At 41.8% G+C, this 24,168-nt stretch overlaps 1 protein-coding gene across 4 annotated transcripts in view; it reads right to left on the reverse strand.

Moving 5' to 3' along the window:
- Positions 1 to 22,400, reverse strand: part of Xkr4 (XK related 4) — a 418,246-nt gene extending 395,846 nt beyond the window's left edge. For all 4 annotated transcript variants that reach the window (XM_042270897.2, XM_042270896.2, XM_006992635.4 and 1 more), the window contains exon 1: positions 21,096 to 22,400. In XM_042270897.2, the coding sequence (XP_042126831.1) occupies positions 21,096 to 21,892 (797 nt within the window). In that variant the 5' untranslated portion in view covers positions 21,893 to 22,400. The remainder of the gene's footprint in view (positions 1 to 21,095) is intronic.
- Between the last annotated feature and the right edge of the window lie 1,768 nt (positions 22,401 to 24,168).

Consider the following 24,168-nt stretch of genomic DNA (forward strand, 5'->3'; position numbering starts at 1 on the left):
GCTGCCTAGCACTCAGCAAGACCTTTAAAAGCTCCAGTGAATGACTAAGGACAATACTTCAAGTACAGAGTAACTATTACTTATAGAAAATGGCAGTAATCCTGTGGTACACTTGAAAACCTCACATAGGCTTCCCAGTTACAAAAGACGGTACTGAGAAAGGCTGGGGTGGCACATGTGTCTCAGAAAAGGGGCAAAGCACAGCTGGACGGTCCTGCCATCGGATGCCTAACTAGCATCAGAAACTGAGAGCTCCTTTCAAAGTTATGGAAGTGAGCCGGGCAGTGGTGGCACACACCTTTAATCCCAGCACTTGGGAGGCAGAGCCAGGCAGATGGATCTCTGTGAGTTCGAGGCCAGCCTGGGCTACAGAGCGAGTTCCAGGAAAGGCGTGAAGCTACACAGAGAAACCCTGTCTCGAAAAACGAAAAAAAAAAAAAAAAAAGAAAGAAAGAACACATGTAGCTTTAAATGTTCTTAAGAATGTGTGTTTAAAAGGTAAAACTCCGAACTAATGAAAGGAGACACCATTATACCCATAGAAATGGGGTTAAGAATTGACTTTAAATCAAGTCAGTCAGGTATCAAAAACAAATGCAAAGGAGCCAGAAATTGCCTCTTTGGTCCTGCATGGGTGTGAAAGCATCCTGTTCCCTCTGAGACAGCCGGAAACTGAGGATAACAGGGGAAGTTATGCTCTGTCAGCCGCCTTACAGGTAGAGCAGAGGGCAGGGCAGTGATGGGAGGGGCAGAAGCAACAGGGGCAAGGTAGTGACCAAGGACTGCAGCAGAGCCACAGGCAGCAGCCCTGCTGTTTGGGGACAGCCAGCACTGTGAGCCCGGGGAGGGAGTCAAGTCAGGGCATGAGCTTGGGAGTGAGCAGCACACTGTTGAGATAACAGCGCTCTCGGCGGGTAGAGGTGTCCACTGCCATGCCTGAAGACCTACGCTGTTGGAGAGAACAGCCTCCTGAACATTGTTTTCTATCCTCCATAACCCATCATGGAACACGCCTCTCTCCATGCCCTCTACACACACAAAATAAATAAATTATAATGTAAATTAATTTTAAAAATTCTTGTTAAAAAATATACCATTGACTAGTAGGGACCACAAGGGAACACACCACGGTTAGAAGAAGAGACTTCCTAAGGCTGGAAAGATGGATCAGTGGTTAAGAGCATTTTGCTGCTCTTACAAAGGACCTGGCTTCAGTTCTCAGCACTCACATGATGGCTCACAATTATCTATAACTCCAGGCTCAGGGTATCTGACTTCAGACCTTCTTCAGGTCTCCACAGGCACCTGCACACCTATGTTTCCTATACATACATATAGGAAAAACATACATATATATTAAAAATAAATCTTAAAAGACACAAAGAACAAACCCCCAAGAGAGTTCACCTTGGTTTACAGATGGTGGCCAAGGGCAGAGGGATTACTATAAACCACTGTTCCAGTGACCAGGGAATGCAAGAAAAGAGGATGGCTTGGCTTATGTTATCCCTTATCAAGCTGCTAAGTGGAAAATGTAGTTTTAGAATCTCAAAGAAAGGCACAAATTCCATCATCTGCTCATTCTCACCCCACAGGGAAAACAAGAATGGGACCACCTGCTGTCATTAATCATGGCCGTCACACAGGCATGGTATCACTCTGCAAACATATACAAACATATAGGCAGGGGCATGTTCTACACACGATCTCGGAGGCTTCTGGGAGTGAGCAGAGCTAACAGCAGGGGCACCCTTCTGTTTGTTCAGGGCTGTTTGGCTTGGTTTGTGATGGAAGGTACTCAATATTCTCAGTGGTTGCTGCTCCTGAGAAGGTCTCAAAGGAAACTGACAGCCAACCTCAAACAAAGCAGGGCTCCTGGGACAATGGTGCCACATTGTTCTCCAAGCTCACACTCTGAGCTCAAAGTCTGTCTGACCCTGCAGAAACCCATTCCTTCCATCCACCGCCTAATGCCTACTATAAAACTTAACAGGCATCAGGTGCAGTAATGAGCATGCTTTGTGAGCATGGCCTGGGCATTGGAATGCATTACCATCCCACCTGCAGGTATCATTCACAGGTAAAACAGAACATCCAGAAATTAACAATGTATCTAACTACTGTTAGGATGCATGTCCTCCAGTAGTTTAAATTTTAATTCCATTCATTTAATCAACCATTATGGTAACCATCATCAGACACCGTCTTAAATGCTAAGGACTGTCATGAACAAATCTGTTGCTGTCCTTACAAAAAACACACCTCAGAGAGTGGCGGCATTGCGGGATGTAACTAACAAATGTGGGCCAGTCCAAATTAATAGCTCACTCTGTCCTGCAGAAGGTGAGATAGGTCCCCGAGCAAGTAAGCCCTGCATAAATACTGGATAGCAGTGAGCATACAGGAAATCTGCCCACAGACCTGGGGAACTGAGGAGCATGGCCTCCTTTCTGCTTCCTTCCTATTCTCTGTTTCATTTCTTCACATTTTTGTAGGAAAACTCCTTCCTGCATCCAAAGTGAGACCACAGAAAATCCTCAAGTAACAGTGGGCTTAACTGAGAAAGTAAAGAAAAAAAGAAAGGAAGGGAGGGAGGGAGGGAAGGAGGGGAGGGAAGGAAGGCCATCATTTTACCATAGGCCACAACCATGAGATCAGATTCACGTGTCACGAGAAAGGATTCTTTACTATTATTGCATCTCATGCTTGAACATGGATTTTCAGAGTTTTCATATCTAAGCCAGGCAAACTATTCCTCTCCCCTTGAAGCACTGAAAAGTGCTTCTTTGACAAGTCTCTGAAAGCTTGTCCAGAGCCAGGAAGTACTACACACTTCCCATTCACAAGTGATTCCCTCTCTAACCACACAAGGTTTATTTTCACTGCTGAGAAGCAAAGGTCTCAATCCCTTTAAAAGCTAGAAGGCTTCCACCAGATGGAATGGCTAATCGTGTCTGATGAAGTCAGTAAGGTGTAAATGTCTTTCTCAGAGAGATGGCTATTTGAAAATTTTCAGAAAACACCAAACACCACACAAAACTTCAGTTTCCTGAATAACCTATCAACAATTTAAAACCAATCCACCCCAACAAATATCCGAGATATGAAAACAACTTAGTAACACAGAGTGAACTAAGTGTCTGATCATAATATGAAGAAATAGATGTAAGTAATGTGTGTTTGACACCGGACACTAACATATAACATAAAGTGTTTCTATCAAGCATGAATTGAACTGGAAAATACACAACTAAATAACTTGGGTTAAAATTATTCACATGGTCATCATTTTCTCATCCAATAGATGAGAAAAAAATTGTAAGTCATTTTCTACCCTTAAAATTTACAAAAATAATTCATCTCAATTACAGCTACAATTATAGCAAATTAAATAAAAGCCTAGTCAAGCCTTTTAATAGGTAAGGAAGTTAATCTTCTGCTACTCACATGTATACAATTCCCATCAAGTCCATTGGAGATGAAGCCTGATGTACTAGAGATAAGTGGAGCAGGCCTGCCACCATCAGGGGTTGCCTAAATCTTCGGCAGAACCCTAAAGTATTTCAAAATGTGTGTGTGTGTGTGTGTGTGTGTGTGTGTGTGTGTGTGTGTGTGTGTGTGTGTTTGTGTGTTCATTGTACAATTTTGTCCAAGGAAAATCACTTATGTACCTTGGGTTATTGGTTTTGTTTTGAGACAAGGTATCATGTAGCCCAGGCTGGACTTGAACTCCTGATTCTTTTGCCTCTACCTCCCAAATGCTGGGGTTATCGGTACGTGTTAACCATTCTTGATTTGTGTGGTGCTGGGTATTAGAACATATTAGAACATGGGTATTTACACAATAGGGAGGCTCCTGCCAGCCCATGGATACATCTTAAAGTAATCATTACTAAGCAAGTTAATTTGTCCATGAAAATCATTAATTCCAGAAGTATACAAAAAATTCTCTTCTAATAGTTTTTTCTTTCACCCTGAAAAAACAGAATTGTGTTAGAATCCCATGTTTGATGTTTTAGAATGATTTCATACAGCTACACAGTGGAATAGTGTTCTAGAATAATTTAGCTTTTTACTACTTTATAACCTCTTGACAAGAATTAATCATGCCATTTATATAATGCAGCATAGATCTTACTTAATAAGGACTATCTAGCTGTAGTGTGTCTGTAACCTGAATGAGTGCATGGCATGTGATCTCTTCATTTGCTCCTCCGACAGAGCTGCACCTAGCATTTGGGGCAGGTGCTCAAGAGTTGGCAAGTGTGGGGTGCAAAGCTGGGGTGGACATTTTGGAACCCAGTTGGCAGTTTCCTACAAACCCGACCATTCCTCTCCTATGTAATGCAGCAGTTATACTACTTATACTAAACAGAAATAAGAGGAGAACTTATGCCTATGCAAAACACTAAATATAAATGTTTAAAGTAGCTTTTTTTTTCATATTTGCCACAAATTGGAAGCAATCAACCTATCTTTCAGTTGGTGAATGGATAAATGTGATTAATCCATATAAAGTGATACTATTCAGAAGTTTAAAGAGATAAGCTATCAAGCCACCAAAAGATCTGGAGGAACTCCAGAAGCATGCTGTCATGAAAGAGACAATAAACAGTAACACACCAGTATACTTTACACTGCAGGGCACTTTGAAAAGGCAAAACTATAGACAATACAAACACCAGTGGGTCTGAATATCAGGGGCTTGAGCTGAAGGCAGAGGGAGAAGTAAACAGAGCAGAAGGGGGTTGGGGGCAGCTAAACTACTCTGGTTACAATGTAATGATGGCTATATGTCCTTAAACGCTTTTTAAGCCCATAGAAAATACAACTATGTGGTTTTGCCTCACTATAACGTGGTAATAATTGTACTAATTGGAACAAATGCACCACACTAACACAACAGGGGGACCTGAAAGTGGCATCTGGGGAAAGTGACAGGGACACAAGGGACATTTTGTATTTTCCAGTCAGGTTTTTTGTTTTTTTGTTTTTGTTTTTGTTTTTCTTAGTAAACTCACTGCTCAAATGAGTATACAATGGAATAAGAGGGGAGGTCTCAGAAGTTCCTCCCTTGACTGCGCTGTTTTGAGCTGATGGTGTTAAACTATCAAAGGGAGAAGATTCATGGCACCCTTACAGTCTGAATGACTCACACCAAGGAGGTGCCTGCACTTCGTCAGCACAGCTCTATCTAGGTTGGACTTAACATCTCTGCATGGAAAACAGAAGTTCATTTTTGAAAGTAAGAAAGATAAATCCAACTAAAGTCAGAAATATCTTCTGACACTGGACCCTGAGCAAAATAGACAAGGAAGAAACGGAATTTTTGACCAAGCTCTTTTTAGCCTCCACCAGAGGCCCTTGAATAAATAACAAAGTTAGGCATTTCTGGCTCAGGAGGAGGGTTACTCAGCAGGCTGGCTTCGGGAGCCTCTAACTTCTTTAGGAATGTTGTAGCTAACTGGTATGATCATGAAAGCCAGCCCTCCTTCCCATGCCCATGTGTTAATCGCCATTGTGTAAGTTCAGGGTGGTTATTACTGAGTTGTCAGACGCCCATTAATTATCCACTAGGCTGTATTTAGCTGTAGTCTGGTAAATCTTTTTAATTGCCTAGGCTGCATTTACCAAGTATCTTTATTTAACATGCTCCCAACTCTGTTTATGTTTATGTCTTTTCCGATAACTCATTAAACAGAGTCTTTAGCTGCTACTATATGACCCTTCAGTGATAACTCTGTCGTGCCCACCTCCATGCTTTCATTTTGTTCACTCATTACACAGTATTTTTAAGTCCTTCACCAGCCATGTTTCCATTTCCCCAGCTCTGAAGAGCACACAGACACCTTCCTCTAATGGCATTAAACTGAGGTTGAAAGGCAGCTTTATGCAAATTCACATCCAGATTGAGTCTCTCCACTACACTCAAGGTCTTGTGTCTAAAAAAGCTAAAGCAAGTTCAGATCCGTTGGAAAGTCACTGATAGTGCTGGTCAAGTTCAAATCCGATTCCCTGTCCCATCTACTGACATCCTTTGCCTCAGACGTCTTGTTTCAGCCCTTTATACAACTTAAACCATTCCTTTACGCCCCCTTTCTTTCCTTTCTGCTTGGCATTCCTCCAGTTCCCACTCAGAAACTCTCATTTACCCTACTCTGTCAAGCAGTTCTGTCTCTACTTTCAGGACACAGGCACCTTTGAAGTATAAGCTATTAGAAATAAGAGATACTTTTGCAAGCCGGCAAAAGTTCTTGAAACCCAGAACATACTTGTTAATCTTGTGAGCATGGAGCCTGCATGAAGTGAGTTCTTAATAATATTTATTGAATGAGTATTCTGAGTTAAATGTAGTCATAGGCATTCTTTCCAGGATATTATACCTGACCAACCAGTTGATAATATGGTTTTTCATAGAGCAACATCTGGAAAAAGTAACAAAGACATAGACATGAATTTTTCTTAAAGCATAAAATTTGGGATTTAAAACAATGTAAGTAAATAAAAACTCATTTTCTAACGTAAAATATATTGGAAATCACCTAGTATTAAATGCCATTGAACTGAAAAGGAAAATGATCCTGGACATGTTTAATGGCATGCTAGCAAAACAATAAAGTAGGATCAGCCTGTAGGTAAAGTAGGATCAGCCTGTAGGTGGAGAGCCCTATCAACATAAGTCGTTTCCACATTTGAGGTGTATCTTTTTACTAGTAACAATGGACTTCTGATTATTAAATGTGTCCATTTCTGAAATTTTTGAATTGTTTGCACCTAAGAACAAATCTAGTATTTGCATATTGTGGTCCCCTGAGATAGGTCTCAGGAGATGAGTTTCAAGTAATGTCACATACAGGAGAGAGTATGAGGGAGGAAGAGAGAGGGATTTCTTCTGCACCTGTGTGCCTGTGGTGGAGTTCTTAATTAATGGGATATAACATTAGCATATTTGAAACATGACTACCTGAAAATGAGTATATAAATACAGGCCAGTTACATACTACTTACATGGGATGGACCTTACACAGTATTCTTTTTTAAAACTTCGTAAAATACACACACACACACACACACACACACACACACACACACACACACACACACACACATATATATATATATATAGGGTTTAATGGAATTTCCCTACATTGGGGGAGATGACACTCTCAAATATATACCCTATGGTAGCAAATTAAAACTAGAACACTACATATTTGGATCATAGAACATGAAGAGACTTGAATGTGGGTGCCTGGGGAGATCAGAAATTTGGATCCCTCTTGAGCTGTAGTTCCAGGCAGTTGTGAACCACCCAATAAGGATAGTGGGAAGTGAAATCAGGCCTTTGGAAGAACAGTAAGCACTTTTAATGACTGAGCAATCTCTCCAGGCCTTACTTAGTACTTTTTTTGTGACACATTTCTCAATGGTAAAAATATATATTTTCTTCTCAGTAGGTATCAAATGAGCATGAGACATTAAGGATGGAATTGATCCACAGTTCCTGTACTTTAAGTTTGATCTATCATATCAATATCAGTCATAGTTTATAAAAAAAATAATCCAACTCAGGTCAGTAAAACAAAGAAGCTTCCTTGAGTACATACATAGTCAGTAAAGCATATAATGAGAATTTGTCTGTTCAGTGTAGAGCTATAAGGGACATCAGAATTCAGCTGACTCTACTCTCTCATTTTAAAGTATAGAAGATAATAACAAAGCCAAGACTCTGTGTGTCTCCTACTCTCATCAGAGAAAACTTTATAGTTAGTCTTGACTAGTTCCCACTGGTGTCATAGTGAAAGCAAATGAGCATAGCTACTTGCTATTCAGTAGCTCTGTGCACCTCAGAAACTCTCTGTCCTCTGGAATTCATCTGGGCGATCTTCAGGTGGGAATGACAAGCTGGATGATTTAGTATGAATGATTTTACAGGGTAAGCTACAGTGGTGCTTGCAAAAATATCATCCTTACTGTCTTCACTAAATAATAGTTACTGTATGCCAGAGAAGCCCACCATGCCAGTAGGCATTAAGCAGAAGAAAGGTAGGAGCCACAATAAACTTACACACAGAGGGGATTTTTGTCTCCCAAAGAGTCAGGACACATCAGTAGGTAGTCTATTTTATGAACTCCATTGTTGACCTGCCTAAGGAGAGAAATACCAGATGGTCCTTACCCTGGTCACTTCCAGTAAAGTCTTACTTGTTCTTTGAAACACTTAATTTTAGACTTCCCTCTCTTCCTTCCCCCAAGAAGCTCTATATTCTCAAGCCTAACAACATCTAATAGAAACAGAATGTAAATCACAAATGTAAATTTATGTAATAACCATGATGTAAAAATAGGAAAAAGAGGGCTGGACATATAGCTTACTGTATGCTTAGCATACACAAGACACTACTGTACGTACAAACACACACACACACACACACACGCACACACACATTAAAATAAAACAAGTGAAATTTATTTTAGTTATATATTTTATTTAACATGATACACCTAAGTCATCGTGAATTTAACCTGTAACCAGTATGAAATGATTAGTAGACACCTATTATCCATTTTTCATACCAAGTCTTCAAAGTCCCTGTGTGTTTGACACTCAGCTCACATCTCAGTAGGAAGCAGATACATTTTAAGTGATTAGTAGCCATATGTCAATGGTAGCTAACTGACAAAAAACCTATAGAGGCCCGGAGCCTAGGACATTACCACAACCTTCTTGATAAACAGTGGCTCTCCCAGTGAGGACTGAATAGTCATGTCCTAACATCTGAGGGGTGGGGACTCACAACACCACAGGTTACACGAAGAAGTCAGGGGGGAAAGCACCTAGAAAAGTCACATTTCTGTTACTTTTGGTATGGTCATGCTTCTCTAGCCTGCTAATGTAAGTGAAGAAAACTGATCCATACACAGTTATATACCAAATCACCATTCTCAATCTCATTTCATTCTAATGTACAGATACAAGGCAGGAAAAAGGCTCAGTGGACACACAAGCCTTTTGACTCAAGTTCTATCCCTGGAAGCCATGTAAAGTTAGAATGACAGAACCAATTCCACCAAGTTGTCCTCTGACCTCCATATGCATCTTGTGGCATGCTTGCCTCCCACCATCACACACACACACACACACACACACACACACACACACACACACACACACACACAAGAAGTACTCTTATTTCCTAAGCAACAATCCTCACTGCCATGCTAGGTCAGCTAACTTTGGAGCCAAAGACAGTTATGATATCTGGATCTTCTATTTTCTATTAATGTTCAGTTCCAAGTGGCCTTTCCTGACCACTTACTATGAAAGGTTTTTGCTTTGACATAACAGATGCTACCTCACACTTCTTCAACTCCTTATGCTTACTAATCATCCATAGTCCCTTTCCAATGCAGACTGCCATTCATTAAGTCCAGAGTGGAGCTGAGATTCTGTTTTTCTGAGAAGCTCCCAATGCTGTCCATGATTCAGCCTAGAATACCCCCAGTAGCAAGGCCACAGCTCTTGTAGTAGTTAAGACAGATTGGGGGAGGAGTCTGCTTATTCCTTAGCTATTAAATTTTGAGAGTATATTCTTTTCATTTATTTTCCTTATTATAATTTTAAGCAGATGTATGTGTATTCATAAATAAAGGCTTATTATTGATCAATTATTTTAGTTCTAGTCATGGAAAATGATGATGGTGACCAAGCAGTAATTCAGTCAAGGGGCTCTTAATGGCCTTGTGTGTTACCAACATTGTTAAGATGGTGGGGTTCCAACTCTTCTCACTGCAGTGAGATTAGACAGTCTTGGACTTGTTCTCAATGTCTAACCATAAAGAAATTATATATTGAGAGCAAACGTCAGACCAATTTCCCTTTAGTTATACATTTTGAAGCACAAGAGTCATGTTTTGTATTTGTTGCCTTTAACTTTGAAGTATTACCGACCTTTACTAAAGGGTGAAGGGATGCATGCACCATGGGCTGCTCCTTTCCAAACTGGGTTACGTCCAGACCACACACAAACACCAATTTTCAGCAAAAAGAGATCCTTTATTTAAAAAGATAGAGCCGGGTGGCTGGATCTGAGTCAGGGAGAAGTGTTTTTTTTTTTTTTTTTTGAGACAGGGTTTCTCTGTGGTAGCTTTGCACCTTTCCTGGAACTCGCTTTGGAGACCAGGGTGGCCTCGAACTCACAGAGATCCACCTGGCTCTGCCTCCCAAGTGCTGGGATTAAATACGTGCACCACCACTGCCCGGCCAGAAGTGATTTTTAAGGGGAAAAAAGGGGAAGTCCTTGCTAGGATGAGTTGGTTAGTGCTGATTGGACATGTTGGTCAGTGTAGCCTAATAAGGAATTTTGATCACTGGACCTTGGTAGTCAGCCTTAGGATTGAAAAAGCATCCAAATAAGGGAATCTTGTGGTTTAGAAAAAGGTATGTGTGTGGGGGTAGGGGACAGGACCTACTAACACCATGTTTGGGCCTATTAGAGCATCCTTAACTTGCAAAGTCCAAGTGTGGAATGCTCCAAATGCTGAAACTCTTCAAGTCCTGACCTGACACATATGGAAACCTCAACCTCTCTGCATGTGGATGGTGCCTAGTTTGCCCCTCTGTCACGGTGCTAAAACAACCTCATCAACAGCTGCTCGAGAGGAAAGGGTTTATCTAGATTACAGGTTACAGGCTATCATCAGGAGGCCAAAGTAAGAACTGAAGGCAGAATCCTGGAGGCAAGGACTAAAGCAGAGGCCATGGAGGAGTGCTGCTTACTGGCCTGCTCCTAGGCTCTTGTTCAGCTTCCAGTCTTATTCAACCAGGACCACCAGTGGTGGCATTGCCCATGCTGGACTGAGACTTCCCACATGAATCAACAATCAAGACAATGCCCCACAGACATGCTCACAGGCATTCTGATAGAGAAATTCCTTATTTTGGGCTTCCTCTTCCTTGGGTTTTACAGTTTGTATCAAGTTGACAAAAACTTCAGGACAAGTGGCTAAGAGAGTTATGCAATTTTTCTCTGATGCTTCACAGTATACCAATTTGGCTTCATGAATAAAATTATTCCAAAATACTGCATGAAATTGCAATCAGGCATGTGTATAAGGCATGTTGGAAATATACATGAATTCTGTGTTTAGACTTGGACTCGTTCCCTAAAGTATCTCATTGTGTATATGCAAATATTCAGAACTCCATTTTAAAAAAGGGAACTCTAAACCACTTTTGCTCTCAAATGTTTTGATTAAGGCACACTCAACTCTCACCACAAGTTTATGCCTGGCCCTTGTTCTATGTTTTCTCCACTAATGATGCATGTTGGCAGGACCCTCTGAATGGTGTTTTGTTTTTTCTTTTTTCTGATAACACAAAATCTCAAGTCAAAGAACCTCAGACAGCAGACCCCACTGGTGCTCTCAATATCAACTCCATCTCATCAGCCTGATCACTTCTACAACTCAAACTTGGCCTCTTTGGACAATAGGGCACACTTATCCAAGAGGAAGTTGGCCAGACTGATGAAGCCCTGCTCTATGCTTGTGGTAGTATAGTTTATTGATGTCTTCACTATCATTTTCCCACTCTTGTTTCTAAGATTTTCAAACTCACCTAGTTATGGAATAAAATTCTCTGTTTTTGTTTATTTTTCTCAGTGCTAATTTTTTTCTCCAGCTAATAGAAGTGGACCTATAAATAGCTCCTATGTGCCTATTAGCAAACCAGAAAATACAACTCAGTGATACTTTCTAAAGTATTTGAACATGCTTATCTGATAAAAAATACCAGGCTCCTGCTTCCCTTCTCAGGTGATTTTAACCTTAAGGTAGGTAAATAATGTTACTTAAGCTAATAGTTGCTGTTGATTGTTTTTCAAAATCGGAACAGATCTAATGTGTTCACTCTCATTAGCTGATGCCAGGCTACTCTCAAGTCTAATACATTTTGAACCAGACTATCATTTTATCAGTGAAAAACTCCAGCAGGTTACTTGCGACTTCCACTTTTAATAGTAGTATATCCCCTAGAAACATAAAGTCCCAGGAGACACACTTCTCATTTGTGCTACAGTAGCAGCTCCAATAGTGATAAATTGTTTGAGAGAAGGCTTTTTGAATTGACCTACATTTTTAAAATGATGGTTATTAATTTTACTTTTGCAAAACAGGAAATTAATTAACAAGCTGAAAGTCTATTAAAACAAAAGAAGCCTTTCCAAATTCTTTCCCCTGCCTCCCTGAAGACCATCTCTTTCTTATCACTGCCACAATGATACAATGCTTGTGCCAGGAACTAACGATTGGCATTATGGGAGTCTGCCTTGGGACCATTAGGCTCTAGCTGCCCCTTTGGATTTGGTTATTGGCTCTCTGCCACTGAGTAGATAGAAAATCTGAGAAGAATTGAGCCTCAGACTCCGGTCTCTATTCATCACTATTGTCAAAGCTGCAAAGGAGAAAGAGAAGTCAAATTGTGTTTCAATGTAAATGAATCTCATATTTGTAGCTCAGATAGGTGACTTCATCCTTCTTAAACAGAGTATACTTTATGGGAAGTCAACGCAAAGTCATCTAAAGGCTTTTCAAGGCATACGCCCTGTCTAGTCCACTTTTCTACATGCGGGTGATTTTGCTTGACTCATCTTCACACACCCCACTATTGTGATTGTTCAAAGAAATCCCCTAGGAGAGAAATACAGCATTTGTGTAAATTGAACAAAGAAGTGGAACCAGTTCAAACTGTCTACTTATGAATCACAATGAACATACTTTGACATAATAGCTCAGAAAATCCTAAAATAGGTGCTTAAAAGTTTCGCAACTTTTCAAATCTTTAATGTTGGCATGGAATTGGAACTTGTTCTTACATTCATGAATCCAGGTACTTCCCACCCAAGAAAGGTTAATACATTGATCCTTTTCAGCAGAGGGCAGCATATCCTGGCATAGGCCTGGGTATGGTATCCTCATAGAGATCACATTGTCAGGGCACACTGTTTAATTGTGAAGCAAATCAAGCTTTGGCAATGGTCTTTTTACTAGCATTGCAGATAATCCTTTCAAAGCCTGTGAAGTTCTGTTCTGATTTGTTAATGGCAGAGCTCCAGCTGTCCACACTATGTGTCGATGGCAATTTTGAATTCTCAAGTCTGTATGGTATACATTTTGGAATTGGTGAATACAGCACTTTGAGCACCAATTTCAAATACTTAAGTATGTGTTTTCATGGGAATGGTTTTATTTGATGGAACTAAAATTTGAAAAGGACATAAAGTCAGGTGCGTTGCAGTTTATGATTCCCTCTTCATGTGTAACTCATGTCAGTTCATAGAAGTTCTGACACCATTATGATAAGCTCTTAAAAGACCACTGTAAATCTCTTGTGACTTACAGAAAGAAAAGGGGTCTATCTCAAAGGTTCTGAAAGAACTAATATGGACTTCCTGGTATATACACTCTGGGTATCAAATACAAAAGGATGCACAGCAAGAACAGAATCAGAATTTTAGACCTGGAAAGAATCTTAGATAATATTTTTTTGATCAAAGGTATCCTTTAAACCAGAAACTAAAAATAAGAAGGATGAACCAAAAGATCTAAGCTTTGAGGCATCATGGAAGCCGTGCTATGTCTCATGCAAAGAGTTACACATGCCTCAAGATACATAGGTGGATATTCAGCTACTGTATGGCTAAACCATCTCATATAAAGCAAAGTTTAGTTAAAAAGGATAAATGCAATTCTAAGTATTCCCATCAGTGGCAATCTAACTCTAAATTTATCTCCCTACTTGGAAGTTATAAAAAATATCTAATAGTGTCAGTTTAGATCACCGATTTCTTTCTTTAGCCTTTCTTTAGGGTCTTTTACCATCAGCATTTTCCCTATACATATTGTGCATATAAAATTATGATTCATGGTAGCCAGGCAACACATTTTGTAAAAGAGATTGAAGCTCCCATGTGCCCAGCTAATTCCACATAGAATCATATTATCAGTTAAATACACATAAGACAAATAAAAACACAGATCCCCATGCTCACTGTGCGTCAGTAAGAGTAGAGCAGTAATCTGGGCTACTAGATGCATTTTTCCCCTCTGAGAGTGACTATGAAAATGAAACTTAGCCCCCTTTCCCTAACACTAGCAATCTGAAAATGAATTAGGCTGATTTGTTCTATCCTTTCTAGAAAATGCTGCACTTTTCCCAATGCACTATACCACTAGAAACCAGAAAAACAAACAAGCAGCAAGATCATCTACATACCCATAATGAAGAGAGTATGACATGCTTTATGGGAATAAAGACACCTGTGCTAGGGTGGTCAGATTCACGAAGTAACCTGAGCAAATATATCAAGGGCAGCTGAGAATTGTTGAAAATTATCTAAGAACTAATCAAAACTGTAAACTCAGACTTGATAAACACTTTCTCATGCATGGCTCTGTATGCTACCTCACACTTTACACTGCAGAACAACAAATCCTGTCCTCAATGCCAAGGTCCAGTTATTACGCCACATGACTTTGTAAAACAAGTCAAAGAAATGGTTAATCTGATTAGCTAGTAAGTATGTAAAGACAAGTCATCATTGCACAGGCCATTTGTGTTATTTAGACTTATAGACTATCTGGTTCCTTATTTAGACTGTAAAATACAAAACATTTAATAGCAATTGTATTGGAAATCTAGTGAATAAAAAAATTTAAAGATTTATTTATTTTATTTTATGTGATGAGTGTTTGTCCTGCATGTATGTCTGGGCACAACATGCATGCCTGGAGTCAGTAGAGGGCGGCAGATCCCCTGAGACTATAGTTACAGACAGTCATGAGCTGTCATGTGGATGCTTGGAATTGAACACAGATCTTCTGCAAGAGCATTCAGTGTTCTTAACTACTGAGCCACCTCTTAAAACCCAATAAAAAGTTTTTTTTTTTTAAGTGACTGACCAAAAACTTTCAAAATTACTACCGCCCAAACAATTAATGGATAATGTTCAAAACTGAGGGTATATACACTCATGTAAGTGCTATATTCAATCACCATGTTAAGACATGCTGCAATGCTATAGAAGAATAATAAATATAAGATTTTCACTCTCATGAAGCAAATGTAGTTCACCATTCAAGAGAATGGAAATAATTTTGGACTTTCCTTAATTATTGAAAGAATACCACATAGATACATCCATCATATGGCTTATGTGTAAATTATTCCAACTCAAACAGAAACCCAAGTATATGCACAGGGAGCTCTCTGATTGCGTGTGAATTTATAGCTATCAGCTAACTCAGGGATTACTCAGGGCCATTGTAGGGATTTTTAATGCTCCAGGAAAGAGAATGGGTCCACACATTGATAGATTTTAAAGCAGCACGATTGCTGTATTTCAGGACAAGTCTTTCTTCTTTTACCCATGAAAAGCATAAGTTAATCTGCTACATTTGGAGCTGAATATAATGATGAAAATGGTCACAAAATTTCATGCCTGGAAGATAATCTTCCCCCACACCCCTCCACTGACAGTCAAAGTGTCTCAATCCTGTCTCTAACTAGCTTTTTTTTTCCTCATTGCTGAGGCACCCCAATAAGAAAGTCATTGCTGATTTGTGGGTATGCTAGATTACATAATTCCTTTGAAAATTTCTTTTCATGGCTCCCATTCTTTTGTTTTTCAGTCTGTTTTTGTTTTATTAATATAGATTCAAAAGCACTCTACAGGGAAAGTAACATCCTTGTCTAGTTCTACTCATGTTTCCAAAATGTCTCCATGAAACTTCAAGGTCTCTTCCATCACAATCCTTCAACTCTCATCAGAGCACTTCCAGATTTTCCGACTTCTCTTCTTCCTAAAATACCACCTTAACTTTGTTGGCCATTTTTGGCTTGCTTCCCTCACTCAACTGGAAATATTAAATTCTATCCTAGGATTTGCACAAAACTATGTGACCTATAGGGAATAACATTTACAAGTCTCTGTTTCAATTTCATATATGCAAAATGGGAGTACTACCTCCAACATTAGTTGAGGATCAAATGAAAAATAGAACAAGTTTTTTAGAGATTTTGAAGTACTAGCAAATTTGCTCCTAACAGTGCAGAAAATGTGAATTATATAAGGTAAAGCCAATAATATCCTAGGGGAAAGCTCTTTAAAAACAACAGAAATGGGCCGGGCGGTGGTGGCACACGCCTTTAATCCCAGCACTCGGGAGGCAGAGGCAGGCAGATCTCTATGAGTTTGAGGCCAGCCTGGTCTACAGAGCAAGTTCCAGGAAAGGCACAAAGCTACACAGGGAAACCCTGTCTCGAAAATCAAAAACAAAAAAACCCCAGAAATGACCCAAATACATTTTGGTCCAAAATTTCCTTTTTGTATTTTGTATAGGTAGAGTTAAACAGTCTGTTTCTCTGCAAAACAACTATTGTGTTGAGTTTATTTACATGTTTCAATAATACTCAAATCAAGGCTTGTGAGATCCATTTATTTTATGAATGGAAGAGACACTGTGGAATCAGAGGAAATAGTGACATCTCTTCTGAGACTTCCAACTGTGAATGCTTTGAATAAAACAATACTGTAACACTTTTGCAAACCACTGTCCTTTATAATCATTCAAAGGCTCCTCCTTGACTTTAGAATAAAATCTCATTCCTTTTCATTATCTAGTACAAAGAATTATTCAGTGTCTTCTCTAGCTACTCTCCCCCAACCATGTTTTTGGGTGCACACAGTGTATCTTGTTCACTTTTTGCCTCCTAGCATTTGTGCTTTGTTGTACTCAAGGCTATGAAGTGACTCATAGTGTTTTCTCATCATTTAAACTTTCATACAGATATTTCCTGCCCCACATGAACCATTAAGGTTATTTGAATTTCTATCACAGGACTTAGCCTTATTTTGATGTTATCTGTATATATTCTGTGTTCCTCATGAGAAAGCTGATACCAAGATGTATATTTTATTCCTTTTAGGAAATCTAGTATCTAGAACAATGAATGCATTGTAAGTACTCAATATAAATGTAAGTACTCAATATAGGTTGAATGAATTAAATAATAAATATGCACAAAGAAGGGACACAAATATACAAAAAAACAGTCATTCAATGGGAAGCAGCAAAAGGCACCAATATTGCCTAAACCATTCCAGGATTTATTGCTGAATCAGTAAAACACATATTTTAGAAGTTTACAGTGTGATCTCCGTTCTGCTTCCTACATCTTCCCTATCTCTAAGACCAATATCATTTACAAGTGCTATTTGCATATTCACCTTCATTGTACCACCAAATCATAAAGAACACTATAGGAACATGCTATGTAGCCAGAACTTAATGAAACAATCAAATAAGGCAGCAAGAGAAGTGCTGTACTTGGACATGTGAGCACGAGTCTCTAGTCTGCCCTTATCTGACATGTGCCCACTGGAAAGATTCCCCTACTGATCTGAACTGCATCATCCTTTCTACCTTGCCAATCTTAGTGCAGAAAATCATTTTTTTCACATATTATTGCCATTACCATCCAAGTGTGCACAGGAAGTTAGCCAATGATTAAGAATGAACATAATCATTAGAGTAAGACAGATCTGGTTCTGAATGCTAGATACAATATTCAGTATCGGGGTGACCCTGGAAAACACTTAGTCATTCGAAGCCAGTTTTCTTATACAGAGGGATATAACCATTCCTTTTCAGTTTACTGCAAATTTAGGAGATTAAAAGGTGTGAATTTTGCTGGGCGGTGGTGGTGCATGCCTTTAATCCCAACACCCGGGAGGAGGAGGCAGGCAGATCTCTGTGAGTTTGAGGCCAGTCTGGTCTATAGAGCGAGATCCATGACAGGAACCAAAACTACACAAAGAAAACCTGTCTTGAAAAACTAAAAAGTTGTGAACTTTAAGTTTCCCGATAACATTACCATCACTATTTTTACCTAGGCTTATAGATGGCATAGAATAACTTTTCTTTGCAGACAACATTATTATAGGCATAGTTAGTAAATGTACCATTCATGCTTCTCACTGGCTGAGCTGCATTCTTAGTCATTCTGGAATTATATAAAGAGAGTAATAAATAATCATGCTCTCCTTCATTTGCAGGCACAGTTTCCTAAATCTATGCTTGCTCTTTCCATGTGCTAGCAAAAGCTTTACTTCATTATTTTGCATGGCTCCTTCTCAACACCCCCTCCTATGACTTTAAAAGCTCCCATTAATTTCCAATTAGTAAACTTTAATTAAAATGAACATGTATCATTGCTTTTAGCAGTTGTATTCATAATGCATGTATAATACATGCAAATTTTGTTCACAGTGTTTCAAATGGCTTATTTCAGAACAAACAAACACATGGATGCTATTTTTAAAGATTTTTATCTACGGAAAGATTTTAGACTCTGATCCTTCCCTAAAATAACTATAATTTCATGGCAATGCAATGAAAAGTCAGCAACATCAATAAAAAATCTATCTTATTCAATATTGTAGCAGGTTAAAACATGAATAATGATCTCTGAGCTTTAAACCACTTGGTACCCTGGTTTTACTGCAGTATTTAAGTAGAATTCATTAGAAAAGTAGAGCTGGACTAAACCAAGAGATAGTTCTAATTTAAGGATCTATGGTGGTCTAACATATTACACTGTTTCTAATACAATAATCTTAGCTGAGTCCTTTTTACCACTTATTATGAAAGGTACACCCCACTAAAGTTCTTTTCTAATGTTTAACACAGAGAACAACACATCAGAATGTATCTGAGTGTTAAATTTCACAATCATTCTCATTGTTTATAGATCTCTACATTACATCAAAGAACTTGAAAGCATGTTTTCAAAAAATAAAGACTGTTATTTTTAGATTAGGGTTCTACCAGATTACCATGGGATTCCCTAGATATTTTGATCAAAACAAATAGTGGGTCAAGTAACAATTCAGATTTCCACAGTGGACACCTCATTTGACCATGATGAAAGAGACCTGGTATTTCCAAAAAGAACAGTTCCACCCTGATGAGCTTATTATCTAAATAAACTGCAAAGTCTCTCAGGGATATTTTGTAGCGATACTTAATAAAAACGGAGCCCTGTTTCTCCGAGGGCTGAGGCAGTTGATGCGCTTGTCTGACGGCCGTCCTGCTCTCCACCTTCCCCTTTGTACCTTGCCCTATCATGCTCTTCTGTTACACCCACTGACCCAGTGGCTATTTTCTCACTGTGATATTGTCTTCTACAATTTTCCTACTCCTCACTTTCTGAATACAATGTCCTGAATCTAATAAACACTATAATTAAAATTACTCTTCAGTTTACCGAGTTTGACACCACATGCTTTTCAGAAAATATCTGAAAAAAATGTACTGTAGAGACACGCAGTTTTTCAGTGAATCTAACTAACAACTGTTTGCATTATTGATATGCAGATAACTAAAAGGAAGAGATTTCAAAATGTTTTGTAAAGTTTTCACAAGTTACCAAATAGTATGATAAGCTCTCTGTGCCACATTGTTAGATTAAAATTGCTAATCATGTAGTTCAAGTCACCAAATAATTCCAGTAATTAAATAAGCCTTCTAGTTCTTCCTCATAATTGAAAAAGAATACCCAACTCTAGGTCTTCCAAAAGTGTTCTGTGGGAACTAGAGCTGCCACAGTTAACTGGTGTTTTTAGAAAGTCTCCTTGAGTTTGAGATATGTTTCCACATCAGTTTGTCTGACAACACACCATGGATCACTTTTCCAGAAAGCATCTTCTTTAAATATTTTCCAAGGCAAGAGATCACTACCTCCACCCCGTTTTACAAACACTGATCCTAAGAAGTACAATAGCATTTATGACACTCTGCTCAGATGAGAACCCTGCTGTTCACTAGAAAGAAAAAGAAGTTTGTGAACCTGTTCTACAAATTCTCTGAACTGTTTCTTCATGGGATACTTCATCGTGTCAATAACTTACAATGTCTTTCATCATAAACAGAATTACACGTGAAAGTACTTGGTAGGAAGTTTACATTCACTACACTACGTATTTACTAAGTCATTTTAAAACTAAGATCTCTAGAGTATTAGCCTATATATTCTTTGACACACATATTTCTTATGTGTTAGACACTGCTTTCCAAAAAATTTATGCACATAAAAGTCAAAAGAACAGATTTCTGAGCATGTTGTTCTACTACATTCCTATGTCCGTGAGTGATGTCTGAGGGATTCCCCCCCCCACTAGTTAAGTCTTGTAGTTTATAAGTGGAAGTAATAACTACGAAAAGAGACTCAGTAGATGGAGTGGTAAGCAGCAAATCAACCAATGAAAATACCAAGCGCAATCAAAGTTTACCCAATGTGCTTACTGCCCTTTTTCCAAAGGTTCTCATTTACACACAAAAGTAGACATGGGGATACGACAAGGTAATCAGAAGTATTCTACATCAGTTAGGGTATCCCAAAGCCTGATCACTTGTGGGCGCGCGCGCGCGCGCACACACACACACACACACACACACACACACACACACACACTACATAAAATTATGTATATATCAATTGATTCATTCTATATATGTGACAGATCAAATATTTATTAACATTACTTTGAGCACAGGACTTCTTTAGCAGTTATCATTCAAGTGTGGGTACCTTTGAGCAGTAACAATTCCTATTTAACTAGAATTAGTAGTCATACCCCCAGAACAAAGGAAAGCATACCAAGTGCAACACACCACAAATGCGAAATAAGAAAAAATGATTTTTAGAAAGTGTGACAGGAATCCTCTACTAATGAAATAGTGTGTCTACAATCTGGGGAGAAGTTGTAGCATATACTGAAAAGCTAGTGAGCCTGTGAGAAGATGTGATGCATGAGAAACCACAAACATGTCCATGCCCTTTTCTTACCTAACCTGAGCTGGAGGGGAGGGAGGGAAGGAGGGAAAGAGAGAGGAAGAGAGGGAGCACTTAAAAAAAAAAAAAAGAGTGACTAGGCTTACTACCACAGTCATCTTGGACGATTTCATGCAAAATCAAAGCAGTGAGCATACAGGAGCAGTAGTAGTACCCCTCGATCCCCATCCTGATACATTACCTCCAGATTTGCCCGAGCTGCAAAATGTGGATGAGTGACTGCAGGAGCCAGATGCAGAAGGAGCAGGACGCAGACCTGGGTTTGCCGCTGGTCCGGGTGGCCTCGTTGCTGTTGCTGCCGCTGTTGGTGGCGGCGATGTTGCTCTTGCTGGCGTTGGATGCTTGCCTCTGCGGCGTAGAAGGGCGAGCCTCGCCTTCCCCGGCTGCAGACCCTCCGCTGACCACAGTCTTGCAATCCGGTCCAGGCTGCTGGCAGCTGGAGGCCATGGTCGTGGCGCTGTCCTCGGTGCTGAAGTCGTGCACAAACCAGCGAAAGCTGAACACTTGCACAGAGAGCGAGCCCAGCACCACGAAGAAGAGCGTGAGCCCAAACCACCAGCGCTGGCCGCGCAGGTAGTAGTCCACGGCGAGCCAGATGTCCGTTCCCACGTCCGCGAAGTACACAGCCACGGCGGCCAGGATCCAGAGGCAGTCCCACAGCGAGTAGCGCCGCTGCTCCCTTCCCAGGCGCAGGCACAGAGCCGCCGAGCCTGCCCCACCGCCTGGGCCGCCGCCGCCCGAGCCACCGGAGCCCGCCGAGCCACCGCTCCCCGAGCAGCAGCAGCAGCAGCGCGAGCAGCCGCCGCCGTCCGGGCAGCAGCCGGCCCCAGCAGCCTCCGGGTCCTCGGCTCCGGGCCCCGACGGCAAGCCAGGAGCCAGTCCTTGCACCGAGCCCGAATTGTCCGAGTTCTGCAGCGGGGTGAACGCCACGTCGCTGCTCTTCTTCATTTTCAGCCTCCCGTCTGACTTAGCGGCCATGATGCCTCGGCAGAGGAGGAGAGTCCTCTTTTATCTGACACCTGTCCCGGCTGTCTCCTCCTCCTGCCACCTCCTCGCCTCGCCCCGGCTTCCCTCCCAGCCGCGCCGCTCTCCGGCTCCTGCTCTTGCGCCCGCTCGCCCGCCGCCGCCCGCGGGGCTGGGCGCTGGGCCCGGCTAGCCGCACGTTCGGGGCCCGCAGGAGCGCCGCCTGGCTGCCTGCGCCGAGCCCAGCTGCTCGCGCCGGCCCGCGCGCGCCCCTGCCAGCCGCCCGCGCTCCTCGCCGTCCCGGCCCCGCGGCTGCAGCACGAGCCGCCGCGGCCGCCAGCAGCAGGAGCAGCAGCGGCCGCCGCGGCGCTCCTCGGACCTGCACATTCCTCTCCTCCCCTCGCGCGCGCTCCCTCCTCCCGCAGCCTCTCCTCCACCAGCTGACTCCGAGGGAGAGGATGACCTCATCCCTTCCCTTCCAGCTGCTGCCGCTCCCACCCCGGCTGGGGAGGGGCGAGAAGAAGGAGGGCCGGGAGGAGGGACCGGGACCGAGGGGAGCAACTGGGGGTGGGGGGGGCTTTCTGGCCAGTGCTGGACGCCGAGGGCAACAGGGCGGCAGTCGGAGGCCTAGGCTCGTGGGATTTCGGAGAGCGCTAAGTGGATTTGATCTACGCTGTGGGCGTGGGGGTGGGGGCACAGCTGGCCGAGTGGAGGAGTCTCCACGTCCGGCCACCACCGAGGGCAGGGGGCAGTGGACACGAGCGGGCGTGGCAGCGGCGAGAACCGGGGAAGCGCGGGCCTCTTTGTATTGTACCGGGAGCTCCGGCACCTGGCCAGGTTGTGGTGTGCTACTGGCGCCCGTGAGAGTGCTTTAACTCGGAAGCTATGGCCCTGGTACTGGCAGCGATGGTGGGCGTGCCAGGCTTTGGAGAGCCAGGAAGGTACAGGACCTGCAGGGCTGCAACACCCAAAGCAAAGCTGGCATCGAAGGGTGTGCCCTCGGGGTAAGAAGAGGGCAGCCCCAGGGATCGAGTACTGCCAAACCCCACCCAGCCTGGGGAGATGCTAACGCCCTCAGGTCCTACCCCTTTTAGGTGGCTGGTGCCCCCACCCGCTCACTTAAGGAGTCGGAGGCACCAGCACTAGGCAGACTAGGAGGTGGGGCCACTCCTAACCGCAGGTGGGACTCGCAGCACCCCTGGCGGCTGCCTGGAGCGCGGCGGCGGGCGGAGGGAGGCTGCTAGCAACCAGGGGAAACGAAGACCGGCCCCGCCCTCGTCCCGCGGGGAGTGGCAGATCGCAAAGGTGGTGCCACCTCTCTTATTCCCAAACTGGAATTACCTTCCTTTAACCTTCCCGTAAACTATAAACGTACATACTTGCTGTGTGGTCTCACAACTACAGAAATGACTCGAATTTAATCTATCTTCGGAGAGAATGTAAGAATAACACATGTTGTAGGCGTGTGTGTGTGTGTGTGTGTGTGTGTGCGCGCGTGTGTGTTTAATCTTTAAATCCAAATAAAACAGGGCTTTCCTTTACATTTTTTAAACCAAGGAAACCTGTGTTTTGGTTTGTCTCACTTAGTTTTTGCAAATGTAAAGGACAAAGGGTAATCCTTAAATTGCAGTGTGACTCACACACTTTGAGTCCAAAGGGAAGTAGGGCCACCGGTGCTGTGGCCAGGAAGGGCACCAGTAAGCATCTTCATGGACCTGGAGATAAAGCTTAGCGTTCCCCAGGCCCTGCCCCCTCCCTGGAGCAGCACCAGGTGAATTTGCACTAGTTTACAGCGCCATTATTGGCATCACGCAGCAGCGAAAGTGCAAGAATTTCTCAGCATGTAAAAAAAAAAAAAAAAAAAAAAAAAAAAAAAAAAAAAAAAAAAAAAAAACGCTCACTGATATCCCACCACCATGTGCTACAACACTCTGCTGTTTTAGCACCAACCTGACCTGAGTGGGATTCTTCTCAATAATTGGATGTACAGTCAAGTGCCCTCAAAGACTAGTGTCCACAGCTTCTGCTTCTTGATCTTTGGCTGGCTTCCTCGAAGGAGAGTGTGTGGCCATGGGGCCCATAAGTGGTTATATGGTACATGCTAAACCAAATTTTCTAGAAAAAGATGGGTGGTGACTGAGGGTCAACACAGCAGCCCCATGTCACTTAGGATTAGGCATTTCAAAATCCTGGGCCATTTTAACTGGAAGTTCCCTTTTGGAAAATACCCTGGTTCTTTTTCTCTAGAGTCCAAATCTAAGATTGCATCTCCAGGGCACTATGGTTGATCG

Source organism: Peromyscus maniculatus, chromosome 2 (assembly GCF_049852395.1).
Source record: "Peromyscus maniculatus bairdii isolate BWxNUB_F1_BW_parent chromosome 2, HU_Pman_BW_mat_3.1, whole genome shotgun sequence".
Taxonomy (NCBI): domain Eukaryota; kingdom Metazoa; phylum Chordata; class Mammalia; order Rodentia; family Cricetidae; genus Peromyscus; species Peromyscus maniculatus.